This window comes from Tachysurus vachellii, chromosome 1 (assembly GCF_030014155.1).
Source record: "Tachysurus vachellii isolate PV-2020 chromosome 1, HZAU_Pvac_v1, whole genome shotgun sequence".
NCBI classification, from domain to species: Eukaryota; Metazoa; Chordata; class Actinopteri; order Siluriformes; family Bagridae; genus Tachysurus; species Tachysurus vachellii.
The window spans coordinates 25,272,185-25,287,146 of NC_083460.1; the positions used below are offsets into that span (position 1 = coordinate 25,272,185).

The window sequence follows — 14,962 nt, forward strand, 5'->3', positions numbered from 1 at the left end:
CTTAGCGGAAGTACACAAACAATACAGACTGGGGAAATAGGCGTACAGAGAGAAGACGCTAAAGATTATAAAACGTTTAAATTAACATTTTCGCCAGTTTATTACTGAGATTTGAAGAATGTAGCAGCAAGAAAACATATCATATGTTCAAACCGTATGTTCAGTATTTATAGAGAGGAAAGATAACGACTGCTATATGGCTAATAGTAATTTACAGGTAAGTCTCTTTATCAGGATCAGTTTATTGTGTACTAATAAAATCAACGTGGAAGATTTCGATTCATTAAACTTATAATCGATTTCTTATGGTTTAGTTGGAATTACATTTCATTAGAATTAGCAGGAAGTTAGTTGTGTGTGTGTTTTTTTTTTTTTTTTTTTTTTTTTTTTTTTTTTTATTATTATTATTTTCGTTATCATTGAAATATATTCTTTTAGTCCATGCGTCATGACATCTTTCTGGTCCAAACTTTTCCCATGAACAAACTTGAGGATGAGTTATTTTTATTTCTATATGTGTGTTCTGTGTTCTGGTATGTTGTGACAGTGTGTCCAAACTTGTCAAACCAGTCCTAGATTTTTTTTTTTCTTTTCACAACCAAATAGAGCCATATTCTAGAGTCAGCTTGTGTTTTTAACATAATTTCAACATATCACGGCAGTCACACAAAACAAGGCTTTCAGAAGGTTCAAGATGTTTGAAGATACCACTGAATCTGCAGTGATTCGATTGAATTGTAGGTTAATTTATAATCCATAATAATTCATTCATTATCAGTAGTAATCAGTGAATACTTGGATAATTTAGAATCAGTCGTTAGTCCTAGTTTGGGGACATGAGATCCAGTGAGACTCTGAAGCGACCCTGAAATAATTATTACAGATATCGCTTGACATTTTTTATACGTTTTTCCGCACTAAATAAAAGTTAAATCAATCCTAAGAATGAACTTCCTAAAAAAAGCTCTTCCTTTATTGTGCAATAGAAAGCCATTGACTTGGCCACCAAGGCTTCGGAGGAGGACAAAGCCAAAAACTACAAGGAAGCTTTGCGCCTCTATGAGCATTCAATTCAATACTTTCTACATGTGGTGAAGTGTAAGTGAAACACTGTGTACATTAAGATTTTTAACATTAGCTTGACTGTGTATTTATCTAAAAGTTTTGATGTCTAAAGCTGTGACTTTATTTTGAACACAAATAACCACATAAGCATCATGTGTATTTCTCAAGCAGAACACAGACTAGTGTATATTCTGCACTACATATTTCACTTTCTAAGTCTAAACACAGGTCCCCACTGATGTCCCTTGATACAGTACATCATAATGATTCATGACTGATTTTTCTTCTTTTTTTGGAAACATGAAGCTGATTATCAAGCTTTCTAAACTGATTTACATAGTCTGTGTCAACATTACAACAAAATTATATTCATGAGTTTAAAATCTTCTCAGGATGCAACCCAGTTACAAGCAGGAAGCAGCCAGGTGTACACCAGCTCCTAGATTACAAACTGATTATTCACCTGAATGCAGTCCTTTATCTTTCATCTGTGGAATTTTACATGTGGTATTAGACTGTGTTCTGTCCTGCAGATGATGCTCAGGGTGAAAAGGCCAAGCAAAGCATAAGGGCGAAGTGTGCAGAATATCTGGACAGAGCCGAGCAGCTGAAAGAATATCTAAAAAAGGCGGAAAAGCAGCCACCTGCCAAACCTGTGAAAGAGTCCAGCGACAAAGGGTCAGTTTTGCTGCACAACCCAGCTGATGTACTACCAAGAGGATCAGTAAGCTATTAATTTAACCAGAATGTATTTTAACAGGAATGAGAGTGATGACGGTGATAATTCAGAGAAGAAGAAATTTCAGAATCAACTTCAAGGTGTGAACATTTTTTTAGATGCTTTCAATATTTTATTACGGTTAGTTTTGTTTTAACCAGAGGCTTTAAACAAACACAGATTTCTAATTTTGTTGTGTTCCTCAACTTTATTATGAAATGTTGCAGTGTTACGTTAATAAGGAATGTGCTGCGTGTAGATATTAGATATTTTTCACTTTTACAGGTGCCATTGTCATGGAGAAGCCAAATATTAAGTGGGATGATGTTGCTGGCTTAGAAGGAGCCAAAGAGGCACTGAAAGAGGCGGTCATTCTACCCATTAAATTCCCTCACCTTTTCACAGGTACTAAAGAAACAGTGAGAGTCTGTAAGGTTGCTCTACCTCTGCCTTTCTTTTTTTTCTTTTTTTAAATTATGAGTGAAAATGACATTAAAACCATACAATCTCTTACTCCCAGGAAAAAGAACTCCATGGAGAGGGATCTTGCTTTTTGGCCCTCCAGGTACAGGGAAATCATACCTAGCTAAAGCAGTAGCTACTGAGGCCAACAACTCAACCTTCTTCTCCATCTCCTCCTCTGATTTGGTGTCCAAATGGCTTGGTGAGAGTGAGAAGTAAGTCCTGTTGCTGCACCTGATGAATGCTGTGTGTTTAAGTAGCATGGCACAAACACTGCAACCTGAATATTATATAGTAAAGTGTTTTCCAGTATGTATGAGCCTGGGCCTGAAATCCAATTGTAGTGGTACATGAAACACAGTTCTAAATAATTAATGCTTTCTCCTGCACCAGATTGGTGAAGAACCTGTTTAGTTTGGCTCGACAAAACAAACCATCCATCATCTTCATTGACGAGATTGACTCGCTGTGCGGCTCCAGGAGTGATAACGAGAGCGAAGCAGCTCGCCGAATAAAGACAGAGTTCCTGGTTCAGATGCAAGGGGAGTTAAGGGCTGGGCACAGGGCTGGTGTTCAGTGATAGAAAATATTGCATGACTAATTTTGTTTTGTTTTATTGTTGTTGTTTTTCTGTAACCATAGGTGTTGGAAATGATAATGAGGGAATTCTGGTTCTCGGAGCAACCAATATACCATGGACTCTAGATTCTGCCATCAGAAGAAGGCATGTATCATATTCATTTATTTCTTTCCATTTCCTTTACAATTTTAGATTCCAGTTTTATCAAGAACCTTAAACATATTAAGGGTTTTATAATCGTTACAATTATACATTTTGATATTACATTTCATGAACTAGTTGACCAACAATCTCATTTGTAAATTTATAAATAACGTAACAGGAATCCAGATGTTGGTTTTGATCCATAATGAACAAGCCAGAGGTGACAATTAGCAAGAAATAAACTGTCACATACGACACTGAATGAAGATATCAATGAGGGTATCGTCTTCTGCCTGAAACCAGTTATAGGGATTATAACTCATTACAGTATAAAGGTGTAGGAGAGTAAAAGAAAACAATACTTAGTGTGTTGAAAGGCTGTTTAATGTTTATAAAGGACAGTCAGTTTTTAAGTATAAAACTTCAGCATCCAGTAAAAGAAAGCAAGGTTGAAATTTGCATATAGTCTTTTATTGGAAATCAGAAACAGAGCATCTTTACGGTTTATAAGCTGTACTAGATTATATAAGATCCTGCATTTCTATACTGATTCTAGACTTTGTACATCCCTACTGTGTTTGTATGGCTCAGGTTTGAGAAACGTATTTACATCCCACTCCCTGAGGAACACGCAAGATCATTCATGTTCAAGCTCAACCTCGGTACAACCCCCACCAGCCTCACTGAAAAAGACTTCATTACGCTGGGACAGAAGACCAAGCACTATTCAGGTGCCGACATCAGCATCATTGTCAGGGACGCTCTCATGCAGCCCATCCGCAAAGTTCAGTCAGCCACTCACTTCAAAAAGGTGGGAGAGGATGTCTGATTCAGAGAAGCCTGAAATCATGTTTCTCAATTTTAGACCCTGATCATTTTTAAGGCAAATTAATGCATTAATGGTGAAAAATGAGACTGTTTAACAATGTATCTACATGCTAATTATTCAGAGCGCAGTTTCCTCAAAGCATTTACTTAACCAACTATTCACACACACTGATGAAGTAATTATTTGCTTTATTTCCTCCAAAGGAAACTTTGATTATAATGGATATAAAATACAGTGCAGAGAGCAAAACAATCACCCCTGGTAGCTTCTGATGTGTATTTCAATTATCCAGTCTGTGTTTTCCATGTTATGTAATTTGTATATTTTGTCATACACAGAAAATATGGATAGTGTAAGCAAAAGTAGAGGCAGAGCATACACTCAGTACACACACACACACACAACCTGTCACAGGCTCGTTAACATTCTCCAGCTAAACTACCTAACAGCTGGGTAATGAAATAAACTCTACAATGAGCATAAATAGACTCATAGATAGACTCATAGATTGTGTAGTTCTTTTGTGCCTGAATTTTGGGGTGCGATCTGAGCTGACATATAAAATGACATGCCTATGTTTCTGAATTATGATCATCAACTTGTAGATTTCTCTAATACCTTCTTTTTCATGTACAGGTCCGTGGAAAACCATGGAACAAACAGGAGGTATCCGAGGATGATCTACTGACACCTTGCTCTCCAAGTGACCCAAACGCAGTAAACATGACGTGGGTAGATGTGGAGGCTGATAAACTGCTGGAGCCCATCGTCAGCATGGTGTGGATGAGATTCAATGCATACTGTAACTCAGTGCAATCCTGAGCATCAGCAGCACATGAGCTTATAGTGTCTTCTAGCGATGTATATAAAACCTAAGATATATTCCCATATCTGGGATGAAAGTTTGTAGCACCATAATTCAGCACTATGTTTAACTTTATGCAAACAAGTAGTATGAAGATGACCACTATGAGCAATAATAGTGTAGGAGTGACAGATAGTTGGACTTATACTAAATTTATAATATTAGTTTTATACTAAACCTTCACTATTAAGTGGTGGAGAGCTTATATTTCAGATTGTCCATCGCTCTGTCCGTCTGTGCGTCCGTCCAAGATTCGCGTTCGATGTCTGATACAATATCTCAAGAATGAGTAGTTAATTGTTTCTAGAATTTAGATGGAACTATACATTATGTGAAATTGGACCAAGATATTGAGATATATCACACCCATGTCCACAGAACCTGCAAACACATTCAGCAGTAATGCTAGAAGAATGCAGTGCTCATTTATGCAGTTATTTATGTATTTTGTATGTGTGTGTGTCTGGTCTCCAGGAGGACATGCTCAGGTCGCTGGAAAAAAACAAGCCCACTGTGAATGATGAAGACCTGAAGAAGCTGGTGAAGTTTACTGAGGACTTTGGCCAAGAAGGCTAACTGCAAAGCAACCATAATATACAAAAAAAAAAAAAAAAACAAGAACCTTTGTACTATGCTTTTTATTCCATTTTATTTTTGTACTCAGAGTTTATTCTTAAATCGATACTCTTTAATAAACTTGGAATAGAAAGCTATATTAATGTAGCTTGTTGAACTGTTTACCTACTTAATATGGTGTGACCATGGAACTGAGATCTTATTTATTGTATGTGGGAGTTATATTAAGCTGTGAGTGGGTACTTGCTAACGTCTTTTATTTCTGCAGTATTTGCATCTAATGTATACGTATTGGACATGCACTTGATTGCTAGTTTAATTAGGAATTCTATGTTAATACTCACTGGACATTTTATTACCTTATATCCCATTCATTTTGTCATAGAGGTACATGGGGACTCAGGCCATGTGGGCCAAACAAAGTCGCAGGAGTCACTCAGTCAAGTGCAAAGAAAGAATAAGTATCATAAATATGTTTGGCCAGATGATGGCAATTAACTTTAGCCTCCAATTTTTTATTTTTACAGATTTTGAAGAATATAAATGAAAAAGTTTGAATATTTGGGTTTAAGTGACATGAGACACAACTTCCAAAACAGCAGTGATTTAAGAAACGTGTATGTGTGTCTGGGGTTCACCTCCTCACTACTATTTCACTATTGACTATAGACTGTCCTTGTAGAGCTCTGTACAGAGCAACAAAGTTTAGATCCAATAGATAAAGATGTAAACATTGGCTATAGAAATACAGTTATTTAAAGCATTTGGCAGACACTCCTATCAGAAGCAACTTACAGTTATACAACTGAGCAGTTGAACAATAAGAGTCCTGCTCAAGGGCTTAGCAACTGGCGGTCCTGGGATTTGAACTTGCTAGCTTTCACGCAGTAGTCCAACACTTTAACCACAGAACTACCACTTCACATGAGTACATTTAGGATAGCGGTTCTTTATAGTGACAGATAGGGAAATTGAAGGTCTTTGGTTTGCTACTGTGCACAAAGTCACCTGTATCTCATGTTTGCAAATAAATGTTCAATAAGTATAGCAACATTTAAGTGTTCTTTGTAATTTGACAAACAAGTGTATGTGCTAATATGTATGTCCAGTTTTCTTACATTAATGACTGTAGCTTTCATACTGCTTAAGACATTACTGATATTTGTATGTTTAATTATGTGTGCAATATCAGAACAGTGTATAGGCTTGCAGACTTTTTGTTTTCGCGTGTGTTTGTGTTTTGCAGTCTGTCCATACAAAAAAATGGACAGTCAGCACAACTTTACTCTCATGCTTGACCCAGTCTCTTATAGCCCTAACACACTCCTGTATCTGAATGACGGGTAAATCAGACATCAAAACATTTTTTTCTCCCTACCCTGTTCAGACAACCTCTCAACCTCCCACCTCTCACATTAACTCAACTAAAGCATAACTGCACATAATTAGCTGCCAGCACACACCTCCGTTTCACATTTACACAATGTCTGTTACACAAACATTTAATTGCAATGTAAACAGCTGATTTACACACAGTCTTACAATGGATTGTACATCGACACGGTTTGATATTTGTAATGGATATTCATCTCGCCATGCATATCAAAATCAGCTTTAGTAAAAGCGCCTGTTTTTATCTATACTGTACATACTGAAGGTTCGACTTTACTGTACGTATAGCCATTTGCATACTTTGCATCCCTGTGCATGAAAAGAAAACTTGAGAAATATTAGTAGATATAGTATTAGCACATTATAATTAAGACATGTCTATATATAGTTATGTATATGTTATGTACCATTTACAGCATTTGGCAGATGCTCTTATCCAAAGCGACTTACATTTAGCTCATTTGTACAGCTGAGTTATTGAGGGATAAGGGCCTTGCTCAGGGGCCCAGCAGTGGCAGCTTGGTGGCCCTGGGATTTGAACTCACAACCTTTCAATCAGTAGTCTAACACCTTAACCACTAAGTTACCGCATCCCATGGCACACTATATTAAGCAACATCACATTATAAAGGGGGGGCACGGTGGCTTAGTGGTTAGCACGTTTGCCTCACACCTCCAGGGTTGGGGGTTCGATTCCCGCCTCCGCCTTGTGTGTGTGGAGTTTGCATTTTCTCCCCGTGCCTCGGGGGTTTCCTCCGGGTACTCCGGTTTCCTCCCCCGGTCCAAAGACATGCATGGTAGGTTGATTGGCATCTCTGGAAAAATTGTCCGTAGTGCGTGAGTGAATGAGTGTGTGTGTGTGTGCCCTGCGATGGGTTGGCACTCCGTCCAGGGTGTATCCTGCCTTCATGCCCGATGACGCCTGAGATAGGCACAGGCTCCCCGTGACCCGAGAAGTTGGGATAAGCGGTAGAAAATGAATGAATGAATCACATTATAAATTCTAAAGTAAGATAGTACATAATGGTGAAAATGTAATACACCTATGGTAGTGTCTTCTCACCTTTTGTGCTGTATATACTGTCTTCTGTTTAACGGATTCAGGTCAAACTCAGTTTATTTCCTGATTTGCTATCCAAAAAGAAACTAATAGAGAATGTCCTCCTTATGAGATGGGTGTGTCTCAGGGAATTAGTGAAAGTTTGTGAAAATGCATTCTGTAATGCAACTGTAATGGACTTTAAGATATCATCCCAAACCACACTAAATAGAGTATAGACAATATTGTCATAAACTGACAATCTGTTTACGGTCATTACACATGGAAAGATTTGTTTCTGAAAGAAATATTTTAGACTTATGTAAGTATACATGCCTGGATTTGTGAAAACCCAGATTTCTAGGACTAGATGAAATCAAAATAATGTCATAATAATCAGTGACACATTTCAGGTCTATGACATTACAGAAAGGTCATTTTTAAAAACTAATAATGCTGGAAGAACATTGGTTCATTGAGAACATGTACACTGTAAATCAGTTGTCACTTGCTTTAATTAAATTCATGATAGTATAACACAGAAAGGCAAACTGGTTTAGCAACAAATAGTGTATGTGCAGGTATAATATTGGACCAAGAGTAAGAGAATAAAAGTTACATACATATAAATTGACAACAACAAAAAAAAGGATCCTCGAAATATAATTAGATCTATATGTTTTAGGTATTGGTTCAATATCTTTAACAATCAAAATGTGCTAAAATATTGAAAGGAATTTTATTAAAAATAATGACCTCAATTTACACCCAATTAAACATACAGTATGTAACAAATGTAAACAAAAAGTATAGCGTTCAAGTTCAGATGTTAAATGTAGTCAAAGACTAATATGGTCTAACATAGACCATAATTGATGCTACAGTTTATCTAATGGAAATCTGACTAGAAGAAAATGTAAAAATCCAATGCCCTGTGTACACCATGAGCTTTATTTTGGGAGGTCAAATTCCTTGGATATTACTCAAAGAGCATATTTTCACCCATTTTGTGTTGTGTGTTAATAGGTGCTGCTTCATTCCTTTTTCTTCACAAAACAATTAATAAAAATAAATAATGTAGAAACACAAAAAGGCATTAAAAGACATTCTCCACAAATCCAAACCAAATAAATAGCACTGAAACTGAAAGAAGCTGTTTAAAAATTATTTTCCATAAAAGAGACAAATATCAGAAATTCTGGTATTATTATTAACGGCTTTTTAAGTTCTTCAGAATGAACACCTTAGAAGTGTAGAATACACTGAAAATCACACTGAAGAGTAAAGCTAAAGCCAGAAAGAGAAAAATGCTCTAACACCAGTGCAAACCTGGAGTGCTTCTCTGATATTCTAAAATACATTAAACATCATTGCTCCTATGGAATTTGTGGGTTCTGGTGTGGAGCTTCATTCAACGGGTGTATTTTCTGACTGTGGTGGCAGTGTTTATCAGTTCATAAGGAAAGGAAAATAAAACGCATACTGCTATGTAAATCACTTGATTTGGAGTAAGGCAAGTGATTACCTAATACACGATGAATTAATGAGTTACTGTTTGCGTTAACAGATAACTGAGTATAGTAGACTGCATTTACCCTCCAAACTAATTCAACACAAAATACTGGGTCATGTCCATTCCATGATTTTTTAATTCACTTCTTAACTTGAAAAAAATCTCAAAATATTTCAGCATTTATAGCATCATGTCTGCTTGTTGGATTCCTTGGTCTCCTTGTAAGGCCACAATGGAAGTATGTGCATGTCTTAAAGCATCCCAAATAAGGCCACCGCTGACCTGTGCCGAAATAAAGTTAATGGTTTCCACACACTGATCACTTTGTAGTTTCAGGAACAGGAATCATCGATTGATTATGCATGTCAAACCTAGAGTTAGTCTTAACCTCCAAGCAAATGTCATGTAATGTTTGGCCAGTCTGATCAAACATCCCAATGACTCAGGGAGAAAAAAAAAATAATACAATGGCATACAAACTTTTTAAGCCATCATAATGAAAAGGAATCACCAGTCATATTTCATTTCACTGTGTATAGCCTACAAAGCAATCTAAGCAGGTGACACCAATTTTCATTGCAACCACCCTAACGCCCGTTCAGCACTATCTCAGTTCACAACCACTTCATTTTATTTCACAATGTACAGGTGAGAAACTCACCAACACCAAGCTATGAATGCTACCATGACGGTTTGGTTCATACAGTCTAACGTGTTGGGGAAGCTGTGTTGGGGACGCGCTTGTGATCTGTTAGACAGTTAAGGTCTATTAGATCTAAAAATTACATATAGCATTGGGGTGCAGCAAAGATAAGAGTAGTAGCAAAAGACTAGTCCATCCTCTGTTGGGACTCAGAGGGACAGATTGAATATTAAAATACAGAAAAGAGGGAACCGATAGCCAATCCAGTTGCAGCACCAGTTAGCACACCTAAAGCGATACCTCCTGCATCATTACGACGGTGCTCCTCAATGATCACATGGTTAACTTCGTGTGCAGGGGACACTCCTGTGGGACACAAGTACAAAAACATCCATCGATGCACAACTCAAACATGAGTGCTGACAAATTGTAGCAAACTGGCTACATTCAGTAACTGAATATAATGTGACCCGTATGGCAGAGGTTCCTGATAAAATTTCCAAAAGTACGATAAGATGTTGTACCTAATAAAGGCGCAAGTAAGTTGATATGCAAGGATTAGACAAAACATTAAGAAAACAATAATAATGACTTCATCTTTCAGTGGTTTTAAAGGTTCCTTCTGAAGTATTATGTTACTGAGTTCATGCTTTCATAGGTCAGAGCTGTTTTAGTGGCACAAAGGGGACCTACACAACATTAAGCAGGTTGTTTTAATGTTAGGACTGAGTGGTGTATATAGTCTGCCAATATGAACCTGTCACCGATTCACTATTTGTCCTCCCTTGGACTACTTTTAGTATGTACTATCCACTGCATATTAGGGACACTCAATAAGACCTGCTGTTTTGGAGACGCTCTGACCCAGTCATCTACCCGTTACAATTTGTCCATGGAAAAGTCGCTGCTTTTCCTGCTTCCAATAAAATGATTCACTTTGCCTGTCAGTGGTTTTAATGTTATGGCTTATCAGTGTCTGAAGTACACCAATCTTGCCGCTGTAAAAACTGTTAGCGCAAAAAAAGTAAGAAAATGTAATCATTGGAATAATTAGTCTTGACTGAATTTGAGTCAGCAATACACTTTGCCTGCACAGATGATAAACTATATGACAAGTTGAATGAATAAATGCAAGTTTATATATGCATTCAGTGACAGCAGCAGCTCTAGCTTGGAAAACAAATGCATACTGTTGCTTACCTGCAGAGTACACAGGATTAGGGGCATAGGGGGGAGGAGGATAAGGGACATAGCCACCATACTGGTCCGGGTAGTATACCTGGCAAAAGGCGAGGCAAATGTGTCAGGAAAGGAAAAATTTTTATTTATTTTTTTTTACAGAAAAAGCACATAGATAAGGTTTTATAAGATACAACATTTCAGTTACTAACAGAGAATCTAACAGCAAACAATTCAATTCAAGTTTATATGTATAGCGCTTTTTACAATTGGCATTGTCTCAAAGCAGCTTTACAGAACGTAAACATAGAGCAAAAGGTTATTATAAAGAATAATATAAAGATTAATATAATACAAAATTCAAGATTAATATTAGATAGATTTAGACAAAATAACAGCCCCAAATAATTCCATTACTATTGGACTTAGTTATTTTCTACTAAAATTAAGCATAAATAATTGTATGGGGATGTCACCTTGACTCCTACCTGAGGAGTAGGGTTTAATTCTGCATAAGTAGGAGGAGCCGAGGCAATAACATCCTGGGTAAAACCAAACTGAGGAGGTGCAACCACCTGCAAAAGAAATAAACAACAAAAAAATATCACTCTACTAGACCTCGTACGATAACCAAAAGGAAAATGGAGGACATGTTAAATATGGCACATTTATAGAATGAAGTAACAAAAGCTGCCATTTATATATTTATACTACATAACAGAGCCATCTTTTGTGAACTCAGCACAGAGGATTACAGATTTAAGTACTCCACACTTGACAAGCTTCTTTAGGTAAGCAGTGACTCACTGTGTTGATTCTGGCATCTTGAAAGGCCACAGTCCAGGCCCTGAAAACAAAGAGAGCAAACATTAACATTATTCATACTGCTCACACACTTTGGGTTACAGCATGTGTTTTCAGTCTTAAAACACAAGGTAACTACTTACTAAGTCCTTAATCTGTGTTCCTACGTCGCTGTCTGTGTTCCTACGTCGCTCTGTCTGTGTGTTCCTACGTCGCTCTGTCTGTGTGTTCCTACGTCGCTCTGTCTGTGTGTTCCTACGTCGCTCTGTCTGTGTGTTCCTACGTCGCTCTGTCTGTGTGTTCCTACTGTACGTCGCTCTGTCTGTGTTCCTACTGTACGTCGCTCTGTCTGTGTGTTCCTACGTCGCTCTGTCTGTGTGTTCCTACGTCGCTCTGTCTGTGTGTTCCTACGTCGCTCTGTCTGTGTGTTCCTACGTCGCTCTGTCTGTGTGTTCCTACGTCGCTCTGTCTGTGTGTTCCTACGTCGCTCTGTCTGTGTGTTCCTACGTCGCTCTGTCTGTGTGTTCCTACGTCGCTCTGTCTGTGTGTTCCTACGTCGCTCTGTCTGTGTTCCTACTGTACGTCGCTCTGTCTGTGTGTTCCTACGTCGTAATTAGTTTGGGTCTAACAGCTAGAAGAATAAATTCTATTGCACTAATAATCAGCTGACTCACAGGGCATCATCTGCACTGTCTGCACAGAGGCTAATAACGCGTCCATCACGGCACACAATTTGAAGAAGGGCTTCTCTGCCTTTTCCCTCAGGAGGCGTCAGATCTGAGGACATACACACGGTGTGAAACTGTTAAAATCCTAATGATCAATAACGAATCTATAGATTGTAGGGTTAAATTTCTCAGCGGTATTAAAGACTGACCTCGACAAGCATCGGCATTGCGAATGTTAATGCAGTCCACCCTCATATGGATCTCATCCTCCATGTCACGCCGTTGTTGGTCATCATAGAAAATTAGACGGCCATCTGACCAAAGGTCAAACCAGTTTTTCTTCCAGCGACGCAAGATGGTGCCTAAATGAAAATGTTGACAATATTTTCCCCCAAAGTCTCTGGGCTGAATCCCAAATGTATGTCTACTTCACTAAGAAGGGTTCAGAATGGATGGGAATTTCCTGCCCTATGTAGGGCCCCTAAATAGGGATTATATAGAAAAATCGGATTCCGCCTTCAGTAAATACAGACAAAATATACTTACTCTGGCGGTGAAGCCATCCGCATTTAACAAACGCCATTCTTTCTTTAAAGAAAGGGATAATCTGTAAAACTGCCCAAAAAAAAAACAACAACAAATAAACAAGTACCTTTTATTTCATAAATGAGTGCGATGTAAACAAACCTTACCTTGTTTTCCTAGCCGAAACTAACGGCTTGTATGGTCAGACTTCGCTTTTAAAGGATTCGTTTTAAGTCGTTAATCGCTTAATATGAAATATATTTAAGATCAACACGAAGAATAAAAATGAATATTTTACCGTTAGGTCTCAAACTGTCGAGCTAGTAAAGGACTCCTGGCGGTTACACGAGTGACGTCATCGCCACCAACCGTCCCATCAGCTGATTATGGGGGCGCGAGAGGTTTCAGGAATTCACTTCCGCCAGCAATAAGACAACTGCTGCCATTCTACAGACTGTTATTTACTGTAGACTACAGTAAATAAAATAAACATGTTTAAAGGAAACCTGCACCCGAAACATATTATATGTGTTTATTTTGAAATGTTGATGTTTGTCTTGTGCTCCAAGTTAAAAGTATATTATTATATTATTCGATATATATTCAGGTGATGTTAGAGGACTAAGGTCTCATGGAGACATTGCTGGGACAATTATCATGTGTTGGAGACAAAGTTACTCTGAAAATGGAACTCTGAAAATGCCCCATCAGCTTTTACGCGTACACGCACTTTTAAATTTAGCTGTGTTTCAGGTGCGGTAATTTGCAAGCTGTAATAACGTTATTCCCACCTCGGCACGTTTTATAATTTGGGGTGATACGCTAAAGGACATGTTCTAATATAGATAATGAATAAATGCTGAACCTGGAATAGATACAAAAATATATATAACATAAAAAAAGCTGAAATGCCAGCCTTGTCATGAGTTATGTCATTCTTTTACCACTAGGTGGAGCTGTTTTATTTCTGAAGTATTTATAAGGCTGGGCTGTTCCATATTACTGGCCGAACAAAATAAAATCAACAAAACATGTTTTATAATGATATGTTTAATATATTGTAAATTAAAACTACTAAACTAAAATGTTGGATGAATTTGGACTAGGGTGCCTCTGTCATATGCAATGACCTTTAAAGATTAGCAAAAACATGATTGCTAGTCTACAAGGCTTCTTTTGTTTTGCACTAGCTATGGTGTCAGTAATGAAAGTCTAACTTTAAATTTTTTATTTTTTTTTTTTGTAAATTTTTGCCTCAAACTGGATCCAGTTCTTCAGTTGGGATTTGTATGTATGTATGTATGTATGTTTTTTCTCAAATAAAAATCTATCAATATAAAAACAAAACTATGAATATATGAATAAACCTGAATGTGGATCTACGAATGCTCTACACTTGGTCATGTTTAGATTAGTGATGTTTTTCAACACAGCTCCATGCATTTGATGCGGCTCACAATATGGTCAAATTCAGACTGATGTTTAAATAAAATTGGCTGAGACTTTGTGTAAAGCCAGCATATGAAGATTTTTGTGTCTTTTTAAGATTTTAGGTGAGAGATTACTTGTTACAATAAACAACTAAGAAAGCAAACGGGAGAAATTAAATATTTCTTCACACATTTAGGGCAATGGTGATATTTTCTAGATCTGATCATTCATTGAATTGCTTTTTTAATAGCTGTGATGTCTACCAAATATTTGGACTTTGAAGTTCAAAGGAAGTTCATCAGAAAGACTTCATGAAGAAATCTCCCATAGAAATGTACAACCCGTTACCATTTAATTGTCTAAAAACATAAATCCTAGAAGAAAAAAGTTGTATGTTCTGAAGAGACTAGTTTTCAGTTACTGAATTAAGATCAATCTCATGATCTACACATAATACTTGTTATTGCTGACAGATGACTGAAGTGGTTTATGGACCTAAGTCTAGCCAATGGTTAATGGATTGAATTTC

The 14,962-nt window shown here is 37.3% G+C and overlaps 2 protein-coding genes across 7 annotated transcripts; one reads left to right on the plus strand and one right to left on the minus strand.

Annotated features, from left to right (window-relative positions):
* Positions 1-6,284, plus strand: LOC132852369 (vacuolar protein sorting-associated protein 4B-like). The gene is made up of 11 exons (XM_060879540.1): positions 1-217; positions 987-1,098; positions 1,599-1,743; positions 1,826-1,884; positions 2,069-2,188; positions 2,304-2,460; positions 2,639-2,785; positions 2,886-2,969; positions 3,561-3,780; positions 4,435-4,575; positions 5,138-6,284. Exons 1-11 carry the CDS (start codon positions 197-199, stop codon positions 5,237-5,239), a joined length of 1,308 nt encoding a protein of 435 aa, XP_060735523.1. The 5' UTR covers positions 1-196; the 3' UTR covers positions 5,240-6,284.
* A 1,883-nt stretch (positions 6,285-8,167) lies between these two features.
* plekhb2 (pleckstrin homology domain containing, family B (evectins) member 2) lies at positions 8,168-13,393 on the minus strand. Of its 6 annotated transcripts, XM_060879562.1 has the most exons (9): positions 13,301-13,393; positions 13,170-13,214; positions 13,024-13,092; positions 12,687-12,839; positions 12,484-12,586; positions 11,813-11,852; positions 11,482-11,580; positions 11,027-11,105; positions 8,168-10,192 (listed from the first exon to the last, which is right to left on the minus strand). In XM_060879562.1, the coding sequence occupies exons 3-9, from the start codon at positions 13,058-13,060 to the stop codon at positions 10,056-10,058; spliced, it is 648 nt and encodes a 215-aa protein (XP_060735545.1). In that variant the 5' UTR covers positions 13,061-13,092; positions 13,170-13,214; positions 13,301-13,393; the 3' UTR covers positions 8,168-10,055. The 6 variants fall into 6 exon arrangements, with proteins under 6 accessions (XP_060735545.1, XP_060735563.1, XP_060735535.1 ...); XM_060879580.1 differs by having other exon boundaries at positions 13,024-13,065; positions 13,170-13,373; XM_060879552.1 differs by having other exon boundaries at positions 13,170-13,372.
* Between the last annotated feature and the right edge of the window lie 1,569 nt (positions 13,394-14,962).